At 33.2% G+C, this 21,401-nt stretch overlaps 1 protein-coding gene and 1 long non-coding RNA gene across 3 annotated transcripts in view; one reads left to right on the top strand and one right to left on the bottom strand.

Moving 5' to 3' along the window:
- The window catches only part of TBCK (TBC1 domain containing kinase), a 206,151-nt gene that overhangs the window by 87,837 nt on the left and 96,913 nt on the right, over nt 1–21,401 (bottom strand). For both annotated transcript variants that reach the window (XM_082729169.1, XM_082729170.1), the window contains exon 20: nt 15,987–16,072. In XM_082729169.1, the coding sequence (XP_082585295.1) occupies nt 15,987–16,072 (86 nt within the window). The remainder of the gene's footprint in view (nt 1–15,986; nt 16,073–21,401) is intronic.
- LOC309863940 overlaps nt 1–21,401 on the top strand; it is a 193,968-nt gene that overhangs the window by 96,642 nt on the left and 75,925 nt on the right. The window lies entirely within an intron of this gene.

Below are 21,401 nucleotides of genomic sequence, written 5' to 3'. Positions count from 1 at the left end.
GCCACTTTAATCAGCTAAATACATATGTAATGAGATATGAAAAGATAGAGAGAAAAGACGAGGGAACAGAAAAAATTTTTTCAAGAAACAATAGCTGAACATTTTCAAATTTGATGAATACTATTAACTAATAGATCCAATAATCTCAAGATCCCCCCAAAAAGAACCATGAAGAAAACCACATCAAGGCACATCATATTCAAATTTCTCAAAATCAGTGGTAAAGAGAAAAATCTTACACCATAGCTAGAGAAAACACACACAAACACACACGCACATTATGTAAGAGTATCAATGAGACATTTACCCTAAAGATACAAACGTAGTGATCCAAAGGGGCACGTGCACCAAATGTTTATAGCAGCAATATCCACAATAGCCAAACTATGGAAAGAACCTAGATGTCCATCAACAGATGAATGGATCACAAAGATGTGGTATATATACACAATGGAATACTATGCAGCCATCAAAAGAAATGAAATCTTGCCATTGCGACAACATGGATGGAACTAGAGCGTATCATGCTTAGCGAAATAAATCAAGCAGATAAAGACAACTATCATATGATCTCACTGATATGAGGAAGTGGTGATGCAACATGAGGGCTTAAGTGGGTAGGAGAAGAATAAATGAAACAAGATGGAATTGGGAGGGAGACAAACCATAAGTGACTCTTAATCTCACAAAACAAACTGAGGGTTGCTGGGGGGAGGGGGTTTGGGAGAAGGGGGTGGGATTATGGACATTGGGGAGGGTATGTGCTTTGGTGAGTGCTGTGAAGTGTGTAAACCTGGTCATTCACAGACCTGTACCCCTGGAGATAAAAATATATGTTTATAAAAAATAAAAAAATTAAAAAAATATAAATTAAAAAAAAAGAGTATCAATGAGAAGGTTCTTCTCAAAAAATATTTTCTTGTCAGTGCCCAACAAATGACAGTGTAGTAACATTTTTAAAGTATAAACAATTTAAAGCATTAAAAAAATCTGTCTATGTAGAATTGTATGCTCAGCAAAAATATCTTTCAAAGACAAAAGGTAAAATAAGGACTCTTCCACACACACACAAACTGAAAAAGTTCATTACTGCCAGAAATGCCAAAGAAGTCTTCCAGGCAGAAGGGAAATGATACCAGAGGGAAATCTAGATCTACACAAAATGAACAGACATAGGAATTGTAAATATGTCTGTGGTTGAATGTAAGATTTTATTTAAAAGAAATCTTTAAAATAGTTGACTCTTTAAAGCAAAAATGGTAATTTATTGTGGGGTTTATAACATATGTAGAAATAAAATTTAGGACAACTATAACATAAACACTGGGAGGGGAAAATGGAAGTACATACTATCTGTGAAGGGATATAATATTACTTGAAAGCAAACTGCAGGAAGTTAAAGAATTATAATATAAACCAGAATTTCTTAACTTCACCACTATTCACATTTTAGGTTAGATAACTTTTGGTTGGGAATGTCCTTTGCATTTTCAGATTATTGCGGCAATCCAGCCTCCACCCACTAGACGCCAGTAATATTCGCCCAGTTTCATCAAAAATGTCTTCAGAAATTGCCAAAAATCCTCTGGGAGGCAAAACTGTCTGTTTGAGGACCTCTGTATCAATCCTAAGGAAACCAGTTAGAAAACACAACAGAGTCATAGCTAATAGAAGACAGAGTACGGGAGAACTCACTCTCTGTCTGACAGACAGGAAACAGCAGTGAATAAAACATAGCCCCAGCCTGTAAGGAGTGTACTGTTCATTAAGGGCAATAGATGTTCATTACATATTCTCTCAATTCATTTCATTTAGGTTCTTATCTCCACCTCACTACCAGAATATAAACTGTTCTTATCTTTGTCATAAAAGATTTCCACATTGCTAAGTCTACAGCCGATTCTCATTCTCCATTCCTTTTTACCAATCATCAGGGTCTGCCAGTTAACTACTTTTCCTTTCTCAACCTGCCTCTCCCATTTGACTTCCAAGATACCACATTCATCTCCTTTTCTTCTTAACCTCTTTGACTGTTGCTCTATCTCCTTTGCTGGATCTTCCTCATCCCTGTGACTTAAATATTAGCATGCCCTATTTTCAGTCCTTGGACTTTTCCTCTTTTCTATTTTTCTCCAAATGATTATATAGTGTGAGGACTCTCCCATTTTTATAGCTCCATCCCAGACCTCTACCCTGAATTTCAAACCCACATGTCTAAATGCCAGCTTGGCATTTCCATTTGTGTGTCTAACAGATATGCATATAACATGTCCCAAACTGAACTCCTCAGACTACTTCAAAAATCTGTGCCTCCAAGCATAGTTTCCAAATCTCAGTGAAGAGCAACTCTGTTCTAATTGCCCAGGTAAAAAATTCTGGAATCATTCTTGACTTCTCTTTCTCCTACACTGTACATCTATCATGAGCAGTCCTGCTGGCTCTACCTTCAAAATTTATCCAGAATGTAAAAATTGCTTACCACCCCTACCATGCATTTCCTGATTCAAGCTACTCTTGCCTAGATTATTACAATAGCGCATGACTAACCTTTACAATTCCATCTTTGTTCCTCCTTGGGTTTCTTTTTATCATAACAGCCAGAATGATATTGTTAAAACGTCTAAATCAGAACATGGCATTCCTCTGGTCAACAGTATCCAGTGGCTTTCCACCACTGTAAAAGGAAAAGTCTTAACTATGTAATCTTGTTGGATGTAAAACCTGGTCCTCTTTGACTCTCATCTTATTCATCGAGCTCCTGTCACATTGGTCTCCTGGCTGTTTCTCCGACATCCCTGACATGCTTTATACCTCAGGGCTTTAGCACTTGCTGTTGCTTCTGCTGATCGCTCTTTCACTCAGTTCCTTAAGGCATTTATGTAAAAGTCACTTTTCTCATGAGGCTTTCCCTGACTTCCTTCCTTTCTCCTTTCTTTCTCTCTTCCCTTCTCATCCCTTCTCTTCTCCTTTTCTGTTCTTCCTTCCTCCCTCCCTTCCTTCTTTCTGTCCCCACCTCCTTTTTCTCTTCTCCCTCTCTTCCTCGAGTTTTAAATTCCAGTTTACAGTTTTATATTAGTTTCTGGTGTACAATACAGTGATTCAGGACGTCCATACATCACTGGGTGTTCATCACAAGTGCACTCCTTAACCCCCAGCCCTTATTTCACCCCTCCCCCCCAACTCCCTTGTCTCTGTTATTTAAAAATTCACTTTCTTCTTCATCTGAGCACTTCACATTCATATCCCTGCTTTAGTTTTTTTTTCCTCTATAGTACTTACCACTACCCAACATATCAGATAGTATATTTATCTTTTTTATTGTCTATCCCCCACTAGAATATGAATTTAATGAGGACAGAGATTTTTTTTCCCATTGACATGCCTACAGCCTAGGAAAATGGCACTGAAATATTTGTTGAAAGAAAGAATAAAATATATAATGAGGATAACTGAAAGGGGTAGATTAAAAGATCTAAATATGAGATTATATACTTTCTTGAGAAGTTTTCAATAAATATGAAATAATAAGAGACTTAGCAAATCTTCTTTGGGTAAGATATATATATATCTATATAGATATATATATATCTATATAGATATATATATAGATATATCTCCTTCATATTAAATAGTGGAAAGTATTTAAACAACACTAAACTTAAAATTCTGAATTATATACTTATACTTTGACAACAATTATAAAGAGTTATTAGAAACAAGTGAAATGAAGCATATTCTAATAATATTTGAAAAGTAAAAATTCAAGTTGAAAATATTTCTTTAATATATAACAACTCCTAAGTGCTCACCAGCACGTCACCTCTTACCAACTAAATCCAGGTAAATAAATAGGTAATATATTCTGTGAAATGGTAGTACCTGTTATTTATTCTTTCTTTATTTCTTCCTTCTAAAATTTTAACTGACATCTTGATCTTAAGTAATTTCTTAGGGTATTGGTACATCTTCATAATACAGTCTAATACATGAGAAAGACAGCAGTATAACATAATTTTGAATACTAGGCTAGTTCAGATTTTATTTTAAAAAACAATTAAATAATGAAATATTTCATTTCAAATACTAAAAATACATAAAATTAGTTTTATTAGGTTAGAGATATTATTTGCTTTTCCTGATTTAAAGATGGAAACTGAAACCCAATTGGGAAAAAAAAAAAATACATGCTCTAGCTATTTCCTCCAGAACATTAAATTATTTTGCTCTGTTTGGCCTAGTGGTAGTCGACTAAGAGTCAGCTGAGTAAATACTGCCCCCTAGCTACATCAAGAAAGAATAGTGATATTTAGCATTTCAGGACATCTTTCCAAATGGTTTGGTAATATCAAAATTACAAATATCAATAGGAAAAACAAAGGTCAGAAGCTCACTGCCTTGATTTTAAAAAGTAGAAAATTATGGTCTAAATAGTTGTAAATGTACACAAATGTAAAAGACTAAAAAAAGGAAATATTTCTTATAAACTCTGGATGAATCTTTTTGTCAAAAGTATATTTATTTACATATTGCATATTGTCTCTCCTCCATATTAATAATAGTAACAATGAAATTGTTATTTTCATTATCATTTGTATGTAATATAATTGTTATTATAAAAGGGAATGCTTTTTTAAATTTTTTTAAAAAAAGATTTTATTTATTTGACAGACAGAGATCACAAGTAGGCAGAGAGGCAGGCAGAGAGAGAGGAGGAAGCAGAGAGCCTGATGCGGGGCTCGATCCCAGGACCCTAGGATCATGACCTGAGCTGAAGGCAGAGGCTTTAACCCACTGAGCCACCCAGGCGCCCCTAAAAGGGAATCAATCCTTTTAGTTGACTTTCTTAATCAACCTTCTAATGAGCATATTGAGTATTTTCTGTTTGTCTCAAGTCAGAAGTATGTTTACATTTAAGTTACCTCTGTAAAATACACTTTGACCATTAGTCATGCCTCATAATAACTCTCTGCATTTGGGAAATAAATATCTACCCACTCACGAAAGAATGCTTAAAAACTAACAGGTTTTTGGTGGTGGTGTTGTTTGGCAGGGATAGAGACTCTCACATATTTTCTTGATACTTTAGACTTAGCGATCTCTTTATTTTTTTTAATTTATTTTATTTTATCAGTTAGATTTTTTTCTTTTTTTATTTTATTTTTCTTTTTTTTAGCGATCTCTTTAAAGCTTTATGATAGTTGTGAAGATTAGCTAATGGACCTAATACACCTGGCAGAGGATGTATCAGACATCAGTATAGGAATTACAATGATCATTCTTAATAACAGTCCAGAAACTTTTGTAATAAAAAATGTATTTTAAGAACCCAAAGGGCTGAGGTCTCATGAAGCCATCTAACAAAAGATTCACACACTCTGGAATACGGAGTGCCGGAGTGGAAGGTAAGGAGAAGGGAACCCTAAGTACTGGGAATTGTACATGTTTTACAGGTTGGGATAGACTCAATAAAGGTGAAGCATAACCTAAAAAGGCTAAAGTATTTACCCTCCTGCTGGCTTGCAGAATCAACATTCCTCAGTCCCATGACACCTACTTTGAGTAAAAAAAAAAATGTCAAATTTCCTTACATTAGTTCTGTTTCTTTTACTTTACAAATTCTCCATCCTTTATTTTGTCTATGTCTGACTTATTATCATCCTTTTAGCTACATATCATATAACAAAGATTGTTACAAAAGAAAATATTTGAAAAGCAAGAAAATGCTCTGTAAGACTTAACTGTCCTATTGTGCCACTCATTTTCAAAAGACCATTATCTCCTTCAATGATGAAACAATGATGCTTTATGCTAAATTAGGGTAAATTCAGTAGAACAGGAAATTCAGTGGAATGGGAAAGGATTTCACATGAACAACAAAAAAATATATAGTAAAAGCAAAAGCAGTACTAAACAGCTCTCCTTCTTTAGCGGTACTCCCCATCTTTTATTTTTTGAATTGTGGAGAAATACTTACACCTCCTAAGAACAAAACCCACCTTCACATTCATAACTGCCTTTATGGAATAATAATCCAGAGATGAAAATTATAAATCTATTAAGATAACAGAGTGATTCACAGAGCAACTCTTTAGGATATTTTAAATAGAAAAAAAATTACATTCTGATATTTTTGTAAACCAGTAATCTTTAAGCAAAAGACTTTTTGCAAAAGACTTTTAAGCAAAAGACTGTTCTAAAATAAAGCAATCAGTATTACTGCCTTCTTATATAGGAAAACAACTGTGCTATGTACTGTGGCAGATACAAAGAAATGTAAACACTTGGTTCATATATATGAAAAGATAGACAAAATAAAGTAGTATGGAACATGGTGCTATTGAATCAATACCATCTAGACTCCTTGCTAGGGTCTGAAGTCAAACTTAAGTTTCTAGGATATGTATTCCCTGTTCTCTGATAATCAGAAAATTTTACCTATATCCAAATCATCTGACATTCTTTGACAGGTTATTAATGGTGGATTCCCTCAATGATAATGCAAGTTTACTTATTTATTTTTAACTATTATGATAATTTTTTTGGTTTGAGACTTATAACTTCCTGAGAATCCAAATCTTCTTTCCCTAACACGTGCTCACACTGCATCATCACCATTTTTTTATAAAGCATTTTCATAAATTTCAACTTATTTAAGGCTCGCAAGAGTCCTGTGGCTAGTCAAGATGGACATCATTTATTTTTTCTAATTTACTAATCAGTCACCTGAGGCTCAAGTGAGTCACTATGCCAAAATCACAGGTATATAACTTTTAAAGCAGGCACTAGACTCCAGAACTACTTCTTCTTCTTCTTTTTTTTTTTTAAAGATTTTATTTATTTTTTTGACAGACAGAGATCACAAGTAGGCAGGCAGACAGTGAAAGGGGGAAGCACTGCTCCTGGATGAGCAGGGAGCCCGATATGGGGCTCGACCCCAGGACCCTGGGACCATGACCTGAGCCGAAGGCAGAGGCTTTAACCCACTGAGCCACCCAGGTGCCCCAGACTCCAGGACTTCTAACTGCCAGTCTATTGTTCTTTACTACACAAGGATAGTAGAGAAGATAAAAATAAGTTGGGTTATAGGGCTTTTTTCCTACATAATTTATTATGTATAATAAGTTTATATATACTCTTATACATATACTCTTAATATACATATTAATCATATATTAATTATAATATATATAATACTCTTAATTGTGTACACTCTTAATTATATACTCTTGTATACTCTTTTTTTTTTTAAGATTTTATTTATTTATTTGAAAGAGAGAGATAACAAGTGGGCAGAGACTCAGGCAGAGAGAGAGGGACACGAGCTCCCTGCTGAGCAGAGAGCCCAATGCGGGACTCCATCCCAGGACCCTGATATCATGACCTGAGCTGAAGGCAGAGGCCTAACCCACTGAGCCACTCAGGTGCCCCATTATATTCTGTATACTCATATATACTATTTTTACATCATTTAAAATTTATACCATTTTAAATTATATATCATTACATAATTAACAAAGTTGTTTAATTTTAATCTTTCATTTAAATGGAGTAACCAGTTCCTTAGAGAGAAAGCTTTAATTTTTAAAATATTTCTACACCAAAGTTTCATGGATAAATAATAAATAAGTGGATAAATAATAAATAAGTGGATAAATGCTAAAGGTAGGTGTGTTTACAAAACAACTGGAAGGTAACAGATAATTAGAAAGAAAAAAAATTATATTTATTTATCTAATTTGTATTTATTCATCTAAAATGAAACTACATGGAGAGCTGTTCTTCAATAAAGTTATAAGGTTTATTAATGTTTTGTTTAGATAACAGTGCTTTAGACATGCAGGTACAAGAAGAACCAGGAATTAGCTACAATCAATTGGAGCTCTATTTGAAATTTAGAACCACTCTTTACAAGATAGGTTATCTTCTAGATTCATGCATAAGCAGTAAGTTCAAATCACATAGCACACTTCACAAATATACACTTTCAAAATAAGGAATATATAGACTAAAATTTTGAGTTGCTATGTTCATATTCTTACTGAAATTTTAATAATTTTCTGCTATGTCTTCATTCTACTTCTACAAATTACTACAAAATGACTTAAACATATAAAAACAATTAAAAATGTTCATTAGACTCAGATGGTAAATGATTTTCTTTCTCTTGTACACAAAAGGTTATATTACATCTTTTGCAAGTAATTATTTCCCTAATTCTAAAAAAAAGAAAATCAAATTAAAAAATAAGTAACTGTATAATCATTTCTTTCTCTATTTTTACTTGACTTAAAATATTGAATTGAAAAACTACAAAGTAGAAATTAGTAATAAAGTCAATTGGACAATTTAACGGTTCTGAGATCTACAGTATTATTTTAGGGAAGGATTAGATACTTTTCAATTCCAGAGTGCCTTTCCAATTATCTCAGTACTAAAAACTTTTTAAAATTTTCAAACAAAATTAATTTACCTTAAGTAAAAGACTATAAGGCCTGTTATGTAGCACTTTCTGGGAGTTAGAAAAACATCTTAAAACTCAAGCAAATAAAAAAAAAATCAAGCAAATAAAAACGGTTAAAATTCAAAGTGATGAGTGGCAATCTCTCCAAGTAAGGCGAGCAAGAAAGTCTTTATTCTTATTAATACCATGCTGCCTTTGGCAAAGTATTTATTCTTTAACTGACGTAGCAAAATAATATATACAGTACAATTTGTAATAACATGCTTTTCTAAATGTAAATCATATTAATATAACCAAAGAATTAGTATGTGATCAGACTTTAACAATAAGTAGAACAAGAACAGTTTATATGTATTATCTCATTTAATCATCACAATGATCCTTTGAGGTAAGAGTTATTATAATCAACATTAATAGTAATAGGACTATGAATAAAAAAACTAACAAGTATTCAGCTAGTAATTTGAAGAGTCAGAACCCTGGCCCATTTGATGCTAGTGTCAGAATGCTTTCTCTCTATACCAGTTTTCTCAAGTTGTGGTCACAGACTTCTGGGGATCTTGAAGACCCTTTAGGGGTACACATACTCAAAGCTGTTTTCACGATAATACTAAGTTATTTCTTATTCTTTGCAAAGCCACTGGTGGATAAAACTGATGGTACCTTATTAAAAATCAAGGTCATGGCACTAATGTGTAACAGATTCTTGTGAAAATATTAAAATTAGTGATTTTATTAAGTACCTTTTTAAATGCTTCATGAGACAAAATGGGAAGTATGCCTAAAACACATATTATGTTGAATTATAAAGATTGTTTTCAGAAAAAGCACTTGGGCAATCATTTGAGATGTGAGTTAAGGCAGGTGCTTTTTTATCCCCCCGAGAATACATTTTTTTTCCTTGCAAGCATGACATATAAACAATTATTTTTTCCAGGCTTTCTTATTAAGCAACAATTCCTCAAAAATTAATGAAGTGAGCCTGTCATTTCAAGAAAAAATTCTAGCAGTCAGGTGAATATTAAAATTTTAGAAAACCTGTTTCTGCTACTGTGAGCTTGGCAGCTTTCCAATACTTAATGATTTTTTGGATGAGATCAATGGTCATATTAATGAATGTGATTTTTAAAAAATATTGTATAATGAAATGTTTCATAGTTAGATCGCATAATGCAGTGAACCAATATTTTAAATGACCAACACATGACATTACAAAATTATGTGTGGGTAAAAGCCAAAGTGCAAGATACACTGATCAATTTGAATGAAACAGAGTATGAAAAGTTCATTGGTGTGGTTTTAGATTTTACCTTGCAACTAGGCTTTAAGAAACTACCAAAAAAAAGTCCTTTGCCAATTACATGTCTGTATAAGTCCTAATTTTCTTCATACACTTCAACCAAAACAATGATTCACAACAGACTGAATTCAGAAGCAGATATGAGAATCTAGCTAGCTTTCTTCTATTAAACAGAGACTGCAAAAATATAAAATAACACCACTTCTCCATTATTTATTTATTTATTTATTTATTTTTGAAAGCAATTATTTTTCAGAAAAATACATTATTGTGGTTAACATGCAGTGGCTTTGCTGTCATTTTAAAACAAATTAATATATAAATATTTTTTAAATGTCTTAGTAAATATTGGTAGATATAACCCACATAAACAAAACTCTTTGGTATCCTTGTTCCCTAAGAGGTCTCAAGATCAAAAAGTTTGAAAACCACCGCACTATGCCATACTTCCTTTCACTTGTCTCTCAACCAGTAGAAAGATAGAATAGATTGGCAACAGACTGGGGGAGATTCAAGTGAGGATTTACTAAGAGAAACTTGCTGCGTATTTAACTTGTGTATATGTGTTCTTAGCAAGAAGTTACCAAAATGTTACTTTACCATATCCTGTGAAATTAATAAGTCTTTGATTTCTAAGATGAGAGCCATTTCTGAAAGGTAATTAAACTCTCTTGGGAGAAAAGTGGCTCAATAAGCCATTTGTATTCAGGGGCCTTAACGAATCCAAAGTCAGTTAGAATGGGATTAGCACTAATACTGGGTACTTCATAGCAGTAGCCAGATTTTGTCTGGCTGGACTAGAACATTTTGTCTAGATGGACTAGAACAGGTCAGTGGGGATGCCTGTAATGGGAGATCCTAAATAAAGTACACTTTTCTAATTTATCCTATAACCATATCTTGATAAAATCTAAAAAGCTCATTACCAGTAGTCTCTTTAGATTAAAATCTAAAATTTCTTTCTGTAGCATTAACAACATAAAGACCAGGAATAAATGAAAGAACAAACAAATGAAATAAACAAATAAATATATAAATATCTTTGAACAATCCTTTCACGCTGTTAGTACAAACTCAGATAAATAAACATTTTGAAAAGGAAGGAGAAAATCAGTAGTAGGATAGCATCCATTAAGACTGCAGTTAAATGACCATGGTTTTGCCAGTATACTTGCTTATAACTGAATTTGTTAGCTTTATCTTTAGCAGTGACAGTAGGTTCAAAAGGCACATGTAGTACTGAGATACAGCCCTTAACATTAATGGCCACCTGACAACTTTTCATAATTTGCAAGCTGAATGCTAGTCATAGCATTTTAGAAAGTAGTTTCCTTAAGAATGAAGAAACACTTTCATGTTCTCATTTCAAAGTCCACATATATTTTCAGAAGCAGAAATATACACCAAGACAAAAATGATAAAAATCACCCTGTCCCCAATTTTGCCAAATACACATTACTCACCCTATTTATATGGAAATCACATAACTACCATGACATATATAATCTAAGCATCACATCAGTGCCCAGTATTCCTAACTATTCAAGCTACGACAGTGCTCAATATTCAGAGTTCTGTGACCCACAGCAAATGGAAAGGAGCCAGAAATCACAATCTTTCCCTGCAACTAGAGCCTGCATTTCAATGATGGAAGATTAATGAAGGCTTACTTTGATAGGATTAGTTACTGAGTAGGAAACTCTGTTCATGATCTTATTACAAAAGTGCCCACCCCTGCCCTTGATGAACCTAGCCTGTATTGTTAGAGGTGCAGAAAGTCACCTAAGTAATTATTTCAAAGGTAGAACACTGAAGGTAGTAATTCAAGGAAAAAATAAAGACAAAAACAAAAACACACTGCATATACAATCTACTAAAAATATGTGATTATTAATAGAGTAAGAAAAATGTTAGAAAAATTTTCCGTTTCATCACATGCTTTCCACCACTATCCACTGTCAACAATCTCCATATTAAAAATATCAAATCTGTTTTCAAAACTAAATTTAAAAATAGTCTCAACATTATCTATAGACTTGAGAAATAGGCTAACAAAATACATCAAACCTAAAAGAAACAAGATAAAATATTTCAAAAATAACAATGTTCTGTTAACATTTTAACTTTGTTAAATACCTTTCATTTTGCTTATTTGCTGAGACAAGAGAATTATTGAGACAAAGCAAATTTTCTCCAGATTAAAATATATTCTCCTTTCCCTCATTTTTCTTTGCTTACTCTAGGATTGTCAGTAGTGAAAGACCTATTCTCTAGAGGATGTTTGGAAATATAATGTTGAGTCACTTTTTAGAAATACATGCCAGGGGCGCCTGGGTGGCTCAGTGGGTTAAGCAGCTGCCTTCAGCTCAGGTCATGATCTCAGGGTCCTGGGATCGAGTCTCACATCGGGTTGTCTGCTCAGCAGGGAGCCTGCTACCCTTCCTCTCTCTCTCTGCCTGCGTCTCTGCCTACTTGTGATCTCTGTCTGTCAAATAAATAAATAAAATCTTAAAAAAAAATAGAAATACATGCCAGGCTTTAGTTGTCACCATAATTAGGGGATTACTACAGCCAGTCAGTGGATAGGGGCCAGCAAGGTTCAGCATTTGCCATGTGCTAGACATTCTCATCACACAAGGAACTGTCCCTCATCCCACATGACTTATAAATATCTCATAAGATTAATCACAGTACATAAATAAATCAATATTACTTCATAATAAAACCACTATTAAAGAATTTTTATAAGAAATTACACAAAATGCCCCATTAATTATAGGAGGGGGTCATAATAAAGAGGGCAACAAGAAATCAAAGATAGCATATATAAAGTATTGAGTTATTGAATTATTAACTCACTCCATATAGTAACTCATTTAACAAACTCCAGTGTACTCTCAAACTTAACAAAGATTAACACCTTGTGACAACTGTTTTGGAAATTTTAGAAATCAAAATAATGCATAATCAATAGAACAGAAGGCCTCTTTGTACCACTCCTTAATTCTAATTTTTTCTTTTTTAAGTATCATGTTTTGTACTTTCCATAACTTCGGTAAAAATTCCTTCCTAGATGTAAATAATGAACATGACACTCTGTATTTAGGTCTTCTAGTTGATCTAGAACTTACTTTTATTACTGTATGAACTTGGCTTTGATTCCCACCTCCCCTCCATGTAGTTACCCAATTGTATCAGGGCCATTTATTCAATAATCCATTCTTTTTAATTTATTTATAGAGCCATCTCTGTCACATACCAAAATCTAATTATGGGTGGGTCTGTTTTGTGGGTTTTTTGTTTTGTTTTGTTTTGTTTTACTGGTTTATATCACTGCATTAGTTTTCTTTTGGTTAATATGTGCCTGACTTAAGTTTTTTTATCTCCTTTTTTGACTAATACCCTTAAATTTTTATCTCGTAAATAGCATACAGAGGGATTTTTTTTAATGCCTAAAAATTTCCTTTATTAGGCAATCTAATTAGCTCACATTCTATGATCTTTTTATGTTTTTACAGGCTTGGCTGACTTTTCTTTACTGCATATCCCCACATCCCCCATTGGTTTAGAAGTTCTACATTCTCTTTCTATTTTCTTAATGATTACCATTAAAATTTTAATATGCATCTTATACTTCTACATTTCCTGTGAGTAGAGACCCTGACTACTCTTTGTTCTGGATTATATTTTCCAAGGCTGTTTTTTTTTTTTTTTTTTTTTAATATAATTTTTTATTTTTTATAAACATATATTTTTATCCCCAGGGGTACAGGTCTGTGAATCACCAGGTTTACACACTTCACAGCACTCACCAAAACACATACCCTCCCCAATGTCCATAATACCACCCCCTTCTCCCAAACCCCCTCCCCCCAGCAACCCTCAGTTTGTTTTATACAAACATATTGGAAAATGTATGTATGGTTAGAAAATCAAAGCAAAGATGCTAACACTCCTGCTGCTTGCTATGCTATGAGTGATGTCCTTTGTCTCTGACCCAGGAGTCCTGGGTTTTCTGCCAGTGCCCATGAAACCGTAACAGGCTCAATCATTAGCTTTTAAGTAGAGTGAAAACAAATCCCAGACTCTGAAAAGATCTCTGACTTAATGCCCAAGTATAATGAGTATTTTTATTTTCCCCTCATACAACACAAAACATTACAATACTTTTTAGCTGAGTTCTCACCTGCTCTTATCTTTTATAATATTGGTAGCTAAAATTTTATTTCTATTCATCTATTAGCCTTTTTCAAATTAATTTTATGTATAAATATTTAATAGTAATTATTTAATTAGATTTATAAGCTTGTGAGGATTAGATGAGTAGTTTATTTAAAGAGGGTAGAGCAGTGCTTGGCACAGAGTAAGCACTTAATATATGTTTGCATTATTATTTTTAATTTTAATAATTAAAATTTAATAATTAATTTTAAAATTAATAATGTTAATTTTAATAATTTTAATAATATTATTATTTGAATAATGTTTTTTGCTCACCCTTCTATACCATACTCATTCAAAGCTTAATTTTTCTGATTAACTAAAGCAAATACAAATTATATATTTCCTTTTGTGAGTCCTTTCTTAATACTATCTATATTCATGAATATGTCTAAAATTTTTAATCAGGCTGTCTTGGTAATTCCATACATGATTTTCTGCATAAATTTTTTTTGTCAATTTACAACATTGCCTGACCCAATGTCATATTCTGTTTACTACTGAGAACAATTAGGTCCTTTCAAGAGAGTTCTTCGAAAATAATTATCTCTTAGTCTATGTCTTAGCTATCAGTAGTTTTTACCCTCAAATATCTTATTCCATTGTCAACTTGGCAGTCAGCTCCTCTATAATTTTTTCAACTCCTGCCATAATAGTTAATGTAGTTTTGTATTATATCTCCCATAATGTGAAGCAAGAAAGGTGGGGTTATAAAAAAATGTATATTTAATATGATAATATGTATACTGGTTAATTTTTTTACAAGGTCTTTTCTCTCCATTTAATTATAGAGCTTGTCCTTATTTTATTTGTTTCCTAATCTGTATGTGTACTTTTTGGAGCCTTCACTGAACAAACCATGTACTCAAATAAAAGGTATTTCTCCAGAAGCCTAGAAGCAAGTAACACTGTAAATGTTGAGGATAGTTACTATAGGCCTGATCACATCATACAGTTATATATAGCACAATGCAAAGAGCAATGAACTAGGAGTAAGTATGTCTATGTTTTAGTTTCTATTCTCCAGTGGAAGATGAACTAGACCTTGGGCAGAGGGTTGTCAAATGATGTAAGTTAAAATTTTAGTTCTGTGACTAATAGGTTTGTTATCTTCTCAAACACTGTATTTCTCAATTAAAAAAGCTGAAATTATCTGCTTCATATGCCTTGCAGGTTTATTTTGAGACTCAAGTGAAATAATGTTTATGAAAGTATTTTTAAACTTCAAAGCACTCTGTAAGTATTTATACTATAAGTATTATTGTTAACACTTCAAATAGATTAGTTGGGTGTTAATATAAACATTTTTCATCTCTAATCTTACCATCAATAAACTGGTCCCTTAATATGAGACTTAAGAGGAAAGGCATGATCAGGAAACAAAGATAAGTTAAGATGGAATAAGGAGAACTCTATCTCAAAAATGTTTTTTTGAGGTTAATAAAAAGCTATGATACTATACTCCAAAACACTTCTAATAGAGGTTTGACTGCATATCACACACCACAGATGAGTAACAGGCTAATCATGGCTAATCTTTAAGAGTCAACTCTGACTTTTGGGTTGATATGGACTATTAAGAAGCTAATGAAGTAAGATGAAATCTGGCAAAGCTTCTGAGGTTAATATATCAAGAAAAACACAGAAGCAGCTACTTAAAAATTCACTAAAGTTCAAATTTCCTACTCTTCAAAAGCAGGCCTATCATAAAATCCATGTGAAAACCCTTACAGCACAGTTTAAAACAACACTCAAACTAAAAGGTTTTTCAAAAAAATTTGATAGTGCCAAAAAATATAAAATAACATACTTTCCCTTTACTTAAAGTGAGAATATGGAAGGTAATCACACAAACCTTATAAAAGAAGGCTATAGTTAGTAACAGAAACTTGTTCAGCTACACAGATTTCTTATGACAACACAACTTTAAAAACAGTACTCTTTTGTGTTACCAGTGTTTGCTTTATTTTGTACCTAGGTTCTATTAATGTCCCAAGTACTTACATCTGGGATAAATCCAATCTCATTGAGATGATTGCTCAGCTCTGGATCATGGAATGCAATCATCTGTGAGAACACGGTCAGATACTCTGAAATGAAAATAAAGTTTAAGACAAGCACCATTTTTACAGAATACTTTAAATAAAGGCATTAAATTCATAGACATTTGTTTTATTTACATTTTGAATGATATTTAATTTTTTCCATGAAGAAAATATATTTTAGTAAGCTAATTTTGTTTTATAACCATTTTAATCACTTACTGCTAATTATTAAGCATACCAAAAAACTATGGCACAACTTACTTTCTACCTTCTGAACTACTGGTTCATTTCTTAAATCATGGATTACATACAGGTATTTTCCTACTAAATTCATTATACGTTTTCTCCCACAATATTAAATCTGTCTTGCATTTATTGTATCTTCAGAAAGTGGAACAGATACTTAAATAAGGGACAATACTTTATAAGCAATCAAAAGTAGAACAATTATGCTTTAATTTTTTTATATATACAAATATAGGCATTTGTTCCAGTTCTAATGTACTTCCATCTAAGGCTCTACATTACCCTATTTAGGAATAAGAATTAGCAAAATCTTAATCCGAAAATAGGCACACAGTACACAATTAAAAATACTTGTTGTCAATTCTAATCCCATTGTAATTCATAAATTTCAGTTAAAATATGAGGAATATTTCCTTATTTTCTCCATTCCTTCAACAAATTGCTTTTCTTGTCAATTTACTCACTATGTTCTAACCTGAAAAAGATTCTGGCAACCCTCAACTCAAGGGCAAGTAAACCATACTTTTACAAAGCAAAAAGACAAAATTAACACATATTTTAGGAAGTTCAACTTTTTTTTTCTTTTTGAGATTAAATGACAATAACTTCATAAAATGAATAGAATTCTGCCTTATTTAAATCTAATGGTTACTATGAAGACAAATAATAATAAAGGATTGAATAAATATGACTTATTTTTGGTAGTTAAGAACAGAGGGCTCAGGGAGGTTTCATAATGTATTTAGTATTATTCTCTATAACAGAGCCAGGTTCATAATTCCTAATGGTGTTTTTCCTGCTGTGCCAAAAAGAGGCATTATTTCAGAAGAGCAGAAAGTGTGAGTTGTAGAAATATTGGAGAATGTGGTAAGAAAAATTCCAGGTTATCTGTGTCTTTCTGAAGGAAGACAGACATTCACTATTTCCCAGGGATTCCCCTGGATATAGTATGGACGATGCTGAGGAATTCAGCATGATGATGGAATGAGATATTTGTAATGCAGAGAAGAGAAAAAGACTGAGATGGGAAATTTTTAAGCTTGTTTTCAACTGCAGTTTCATTATGTGAATAAATTGTACCTTGTTATATTTGGTTCAAAACAACAGTTCTTTTAAGGAAACAAGAGCTATATAAAATTATATTTTAAAACTCTGGCAAATCAATCATCAAAACTGTTACCCTTTATCAAATAAGGTCAATACTTAAACTACTAGTATTGTAATTTCTGAGCCATCTCCCATATTCAAATCTACACTGCAGTTAGATGCCTGTAAATATGGCTCTTATATGCTGTCACATGATAAAATAAAGTACTTCCCATATCTTTAAAAAATGACAATAACTTGGGACGCCTGGGTGGCTCAGTTGGTTAAGCAGCTGCCTTCGGCTCAGGTCATGATCCCAGCCTCCTGGGATGGAGTCCCACATCGGGCTCCTTGCTCGGCAGGGAGCCTGCTTCTCCCTCTGCCTCTGCCTGCCATTCTGTCTGCCTGTGCTTGCTCTCTCCCCCCGTCTCTCTCTGATAAATAAATAAAATCTTTAAAAAAAAATGACAGTAACTCAATGAATCTTTTCTCTTAATAACTTCAACTCCTTCTTCCAGTAAATAGGAGAGCAAACCAATTATTTCGTAAAAATAACCTATAAAAATAATGCCTGCTTTTTTTTTTTTTTTTTTTTTTAGTTTTTAAAGTACCTTATTTTTCATATTTCCAGGAATAGTACTAAGTCCTTGACAACCTGTTAGTATAAGTAGCCTTCTCCTCTTTTCCTCAATGGAAACTTTGCTTCTATTGGGTGTTTTATGTAAGCAATGAATCACTAAATTCTATTCCTGAAACTAATTTTATAGTATATGTTAACTAACTGGAATTTAAGGAAAAACTTGAGAAAAAAAAAACAATAACCCTCCCAACCTTGATCTAATGACAATGCATTTTATAATTATTTACCTATAAGAAATGATACATTTGTACAAAGAGAAGCAGCAAAAAGTACCAAAAAGAAAAGAGTAGGTGGTGCTGTATTCAAGACCGTGATAAAGCTGATTTCTGGATCTAATTTGAGCTTTTACCCATGGGTGTTGGGTAAAGAATAGGCATTTAATCAATATTTTTATTGATTTGATGTTTACTCTATAGCAACAGAATTCATTCTATCTATCCACTGTCCCGGCTTTTCCTCTAAGAACAAGAAAGACACAATTCATATCACCTTCAAGATTTACAGATTGAAGTGAAAACTCGCTGGATCCCAATGTCTCAGGAACTTTTGGGTCTAACTTTTGCTTATTTATCTTTTTTCTACCTCTAATTAGCAATAGTATATTTACAGTCCTAATTTACCCGGAAGCTAGAGGTATATAACACCAATAATCACAAACATACAGATATATGTTGATGAAAATATATAGTTATTAACTTTTAAAAAGTACACTTCATTTTAAACTAGAAAGTCATGCCTCAGGCAATTCCCCACACCTATGCTCTAGTTTACTAAATATTCTTATCTTAGCCTGATAAATGATAGTTACTATGTGGTATTACATGGCTGAGTAAGAATGGACTGGGGAAACCTAATTCATAATGAAAACATATTCCTTGCATTCTGCCAAATATTCATAGTGGATTTATGATACATGATATGTGTTATAATTGCATATGTATACATATATATGCATATATATACATAAAATACCCACAAATACATATGTATTTTTATAAAATACACACAAGTATGTATATCTTTATATATTATATACTACCTATCATCTCATTGAAATATAAGTCATAAGGCTGGAAAAAGTTTTGGTTGCTCAAGACAGGCTTTGGAATGAGATATACTATGGTTTGTTATATTCAGAACAATTTTTTAAAAGATGGGATATGGTGGAATTGATGAAGTCAGCACTATGTGATATTTTAAGTTATTTCAAAATGTACTTAAAAGGTCTGGGGAATAAATTTTTAAAAATTGAAATGCAAATGTCCTTTGATTTATAAATCAACCTCAGATAATTTAAGGGTAGTTCAGAAAAACAGAACATATTTCAAGGATATTACTGCTGACTTAAAATGTTCACAGGACATTTTAATTTAATTTCTAATAATGAAGATATACATCTGAGCCATAATATAACCCCCTACATAGTATTTTATAACAAACAGGTGACTATGTAAGGTTAAATGTTATATTATTCTTTAAAGAAGAAAATCAAGATCGGAGGGGAGGAGCAAGAAGGCAGAGGTATAGGAGACCTAAATTTCATCCTTGGTCCCAGGAATTCTGCTGGATGGTTATTAAACCATTCTGAATACCTATGAAATCCACAGGAGACTGAAGAAAAGAATAGCAACTCTATGAACAGAAAAGCAACCACTTTCTGGAAGCTAGGACAGATGGAGAAGTGAATCCAAGGTGATATTTGAGAAGACAGAATGCGGGGAGAGGGATTCTCCATCAGCTGGCTACCAGCAAGGGTCAGAGCAGTAGAACACAAAATCAGAACTTTTAGTTAGAAGTCTGCTCCACTGAGGGATGTTGCTCCACTGGCTAAGCAGGGGTGGAATCCTTGCTGGGACAGTGGGGTCTCAGGACCCTCAGAGGGCAGAAGGTATACTGGAGCAAATTACGGCAGAGAACAACCCTAATTTGGGGAAGGAAACAAGGCATCAAAATTCAGGAGGCATAGAGAACCCCTCAAAATCAATAAAAATAGGTCAATACCTCATCACCTAACACTAAAACTTACGGGTCTCAGAGACAAAGAGAAAATCCTGAAAGCAGTTCGGGACAAGAGGTATGTAAACTACAACAGTAGAAACAATAAATTGGAAGCAGACCTATACACAGAGACCTGGCAGGCCAGAAAGGACCAGCATGATATACTCAAAGCACTAAGTGAGAAAAATATGTAGCCAAGAATACTATATCCTGCTAGGCTGTCACTGAAAAGAGGAGAAGAGATAAAGAGTTTCCAGGACAAACAAAAACTAAAAGAATTTGCAAACACCAAACCACCACTACAGGAAATACCGAAAGAGGTCCTCTAAGCAAAGAAAGAGCTTAAAAGTGACAGACCAGAAAGGAACAGAGACAATATACAGTAATAGTAACCTTATAGGCAATACAATAGCCCTAAGTTCATATCTTTCAATAGTTACCCTAAATGTAAATGGGCTAAATGCCCCAATCAAAAGACAAAGGGTATCAGAATGGATTAAAAAACAAGACCCATCAGTATGCTATCTTCAAGACTCATTTCAGACCCAAAGACACTAACAGAGTTAAGGTGAGGGGGTAGAAAACCATTTACCATGCTAATGGACATCAAAAGAAAGATAGGGGGCAATCCTTATATCAGACAAATTAGATTTTAAACCAAAGACTATAATAAGAGATGAGGAAGGACTTATCATACTTAAAGGTTCTACCCAACAGGAAGAGCTAACAGTTTTAAATATCTAGGCCCTTAACATGGGAGCAGCCAATTATATAAACCAATTAATAACAAAATCAAGGAAACACATTGGCAAAAATATAATAATAGTATGGGACTTTAACACCCCACTCACTGAAATGGACAGATCATCTAAGCAAAAGATCAACAAGGATATAAAGGCTTTATTTATTATTTTAAATTATTTTAAAATATTTTATTTATTTATTTGACAGACAGAGATCACAAGTAGGCAGAGAGGCAGGCAGGGGGAGAGAGGAGGAAGCAGGCTCCCTGATGAGCAGAGAGCCTGACACAGGGCCATAAGAACAACTATATGCCAACAGATTAGAAAATCTGAAAGAAATGGATGCATTCCTAGAGATATATAAACTATTAAAACTGAACCAGGAAGAAATAGAAAACTTGAGCAGACCCATAACCAGTAAGGAAATTGAAACAGTAATAAAAAAATCTCCCAGCAAAGAAGAGCCCAGGGCCAGATGGCTTCCCAGGGGAATTCTACCAAACATTTAAAGAAGAATTAATACCTATTCTTCTGAAACTGTACCAAAAAAACCAGAAATGGAAGGAAAACTTCCAAACTCATTTTATGAGGCCAGCATTACCTTGATCTCAAAACCAGATAAACACCCCAATCAGAAAGGAGAATTATAGACCAATATCCC

Source organism: Mustela nivalis, assembly GCF_964662115.1.
Source record: "Mustela nivalis genome assembly, chromosome: 4".
NCBI lineage: Eukaryota > Metazoa > Chordata > Mammalia > Carnivora > Mustelidae > Mustela > Mustela nivalis.
Note: the sequence above shows the minus strand (reverse complement) of the source record. Positions and strands in the feature narration are given on the sequence as shown.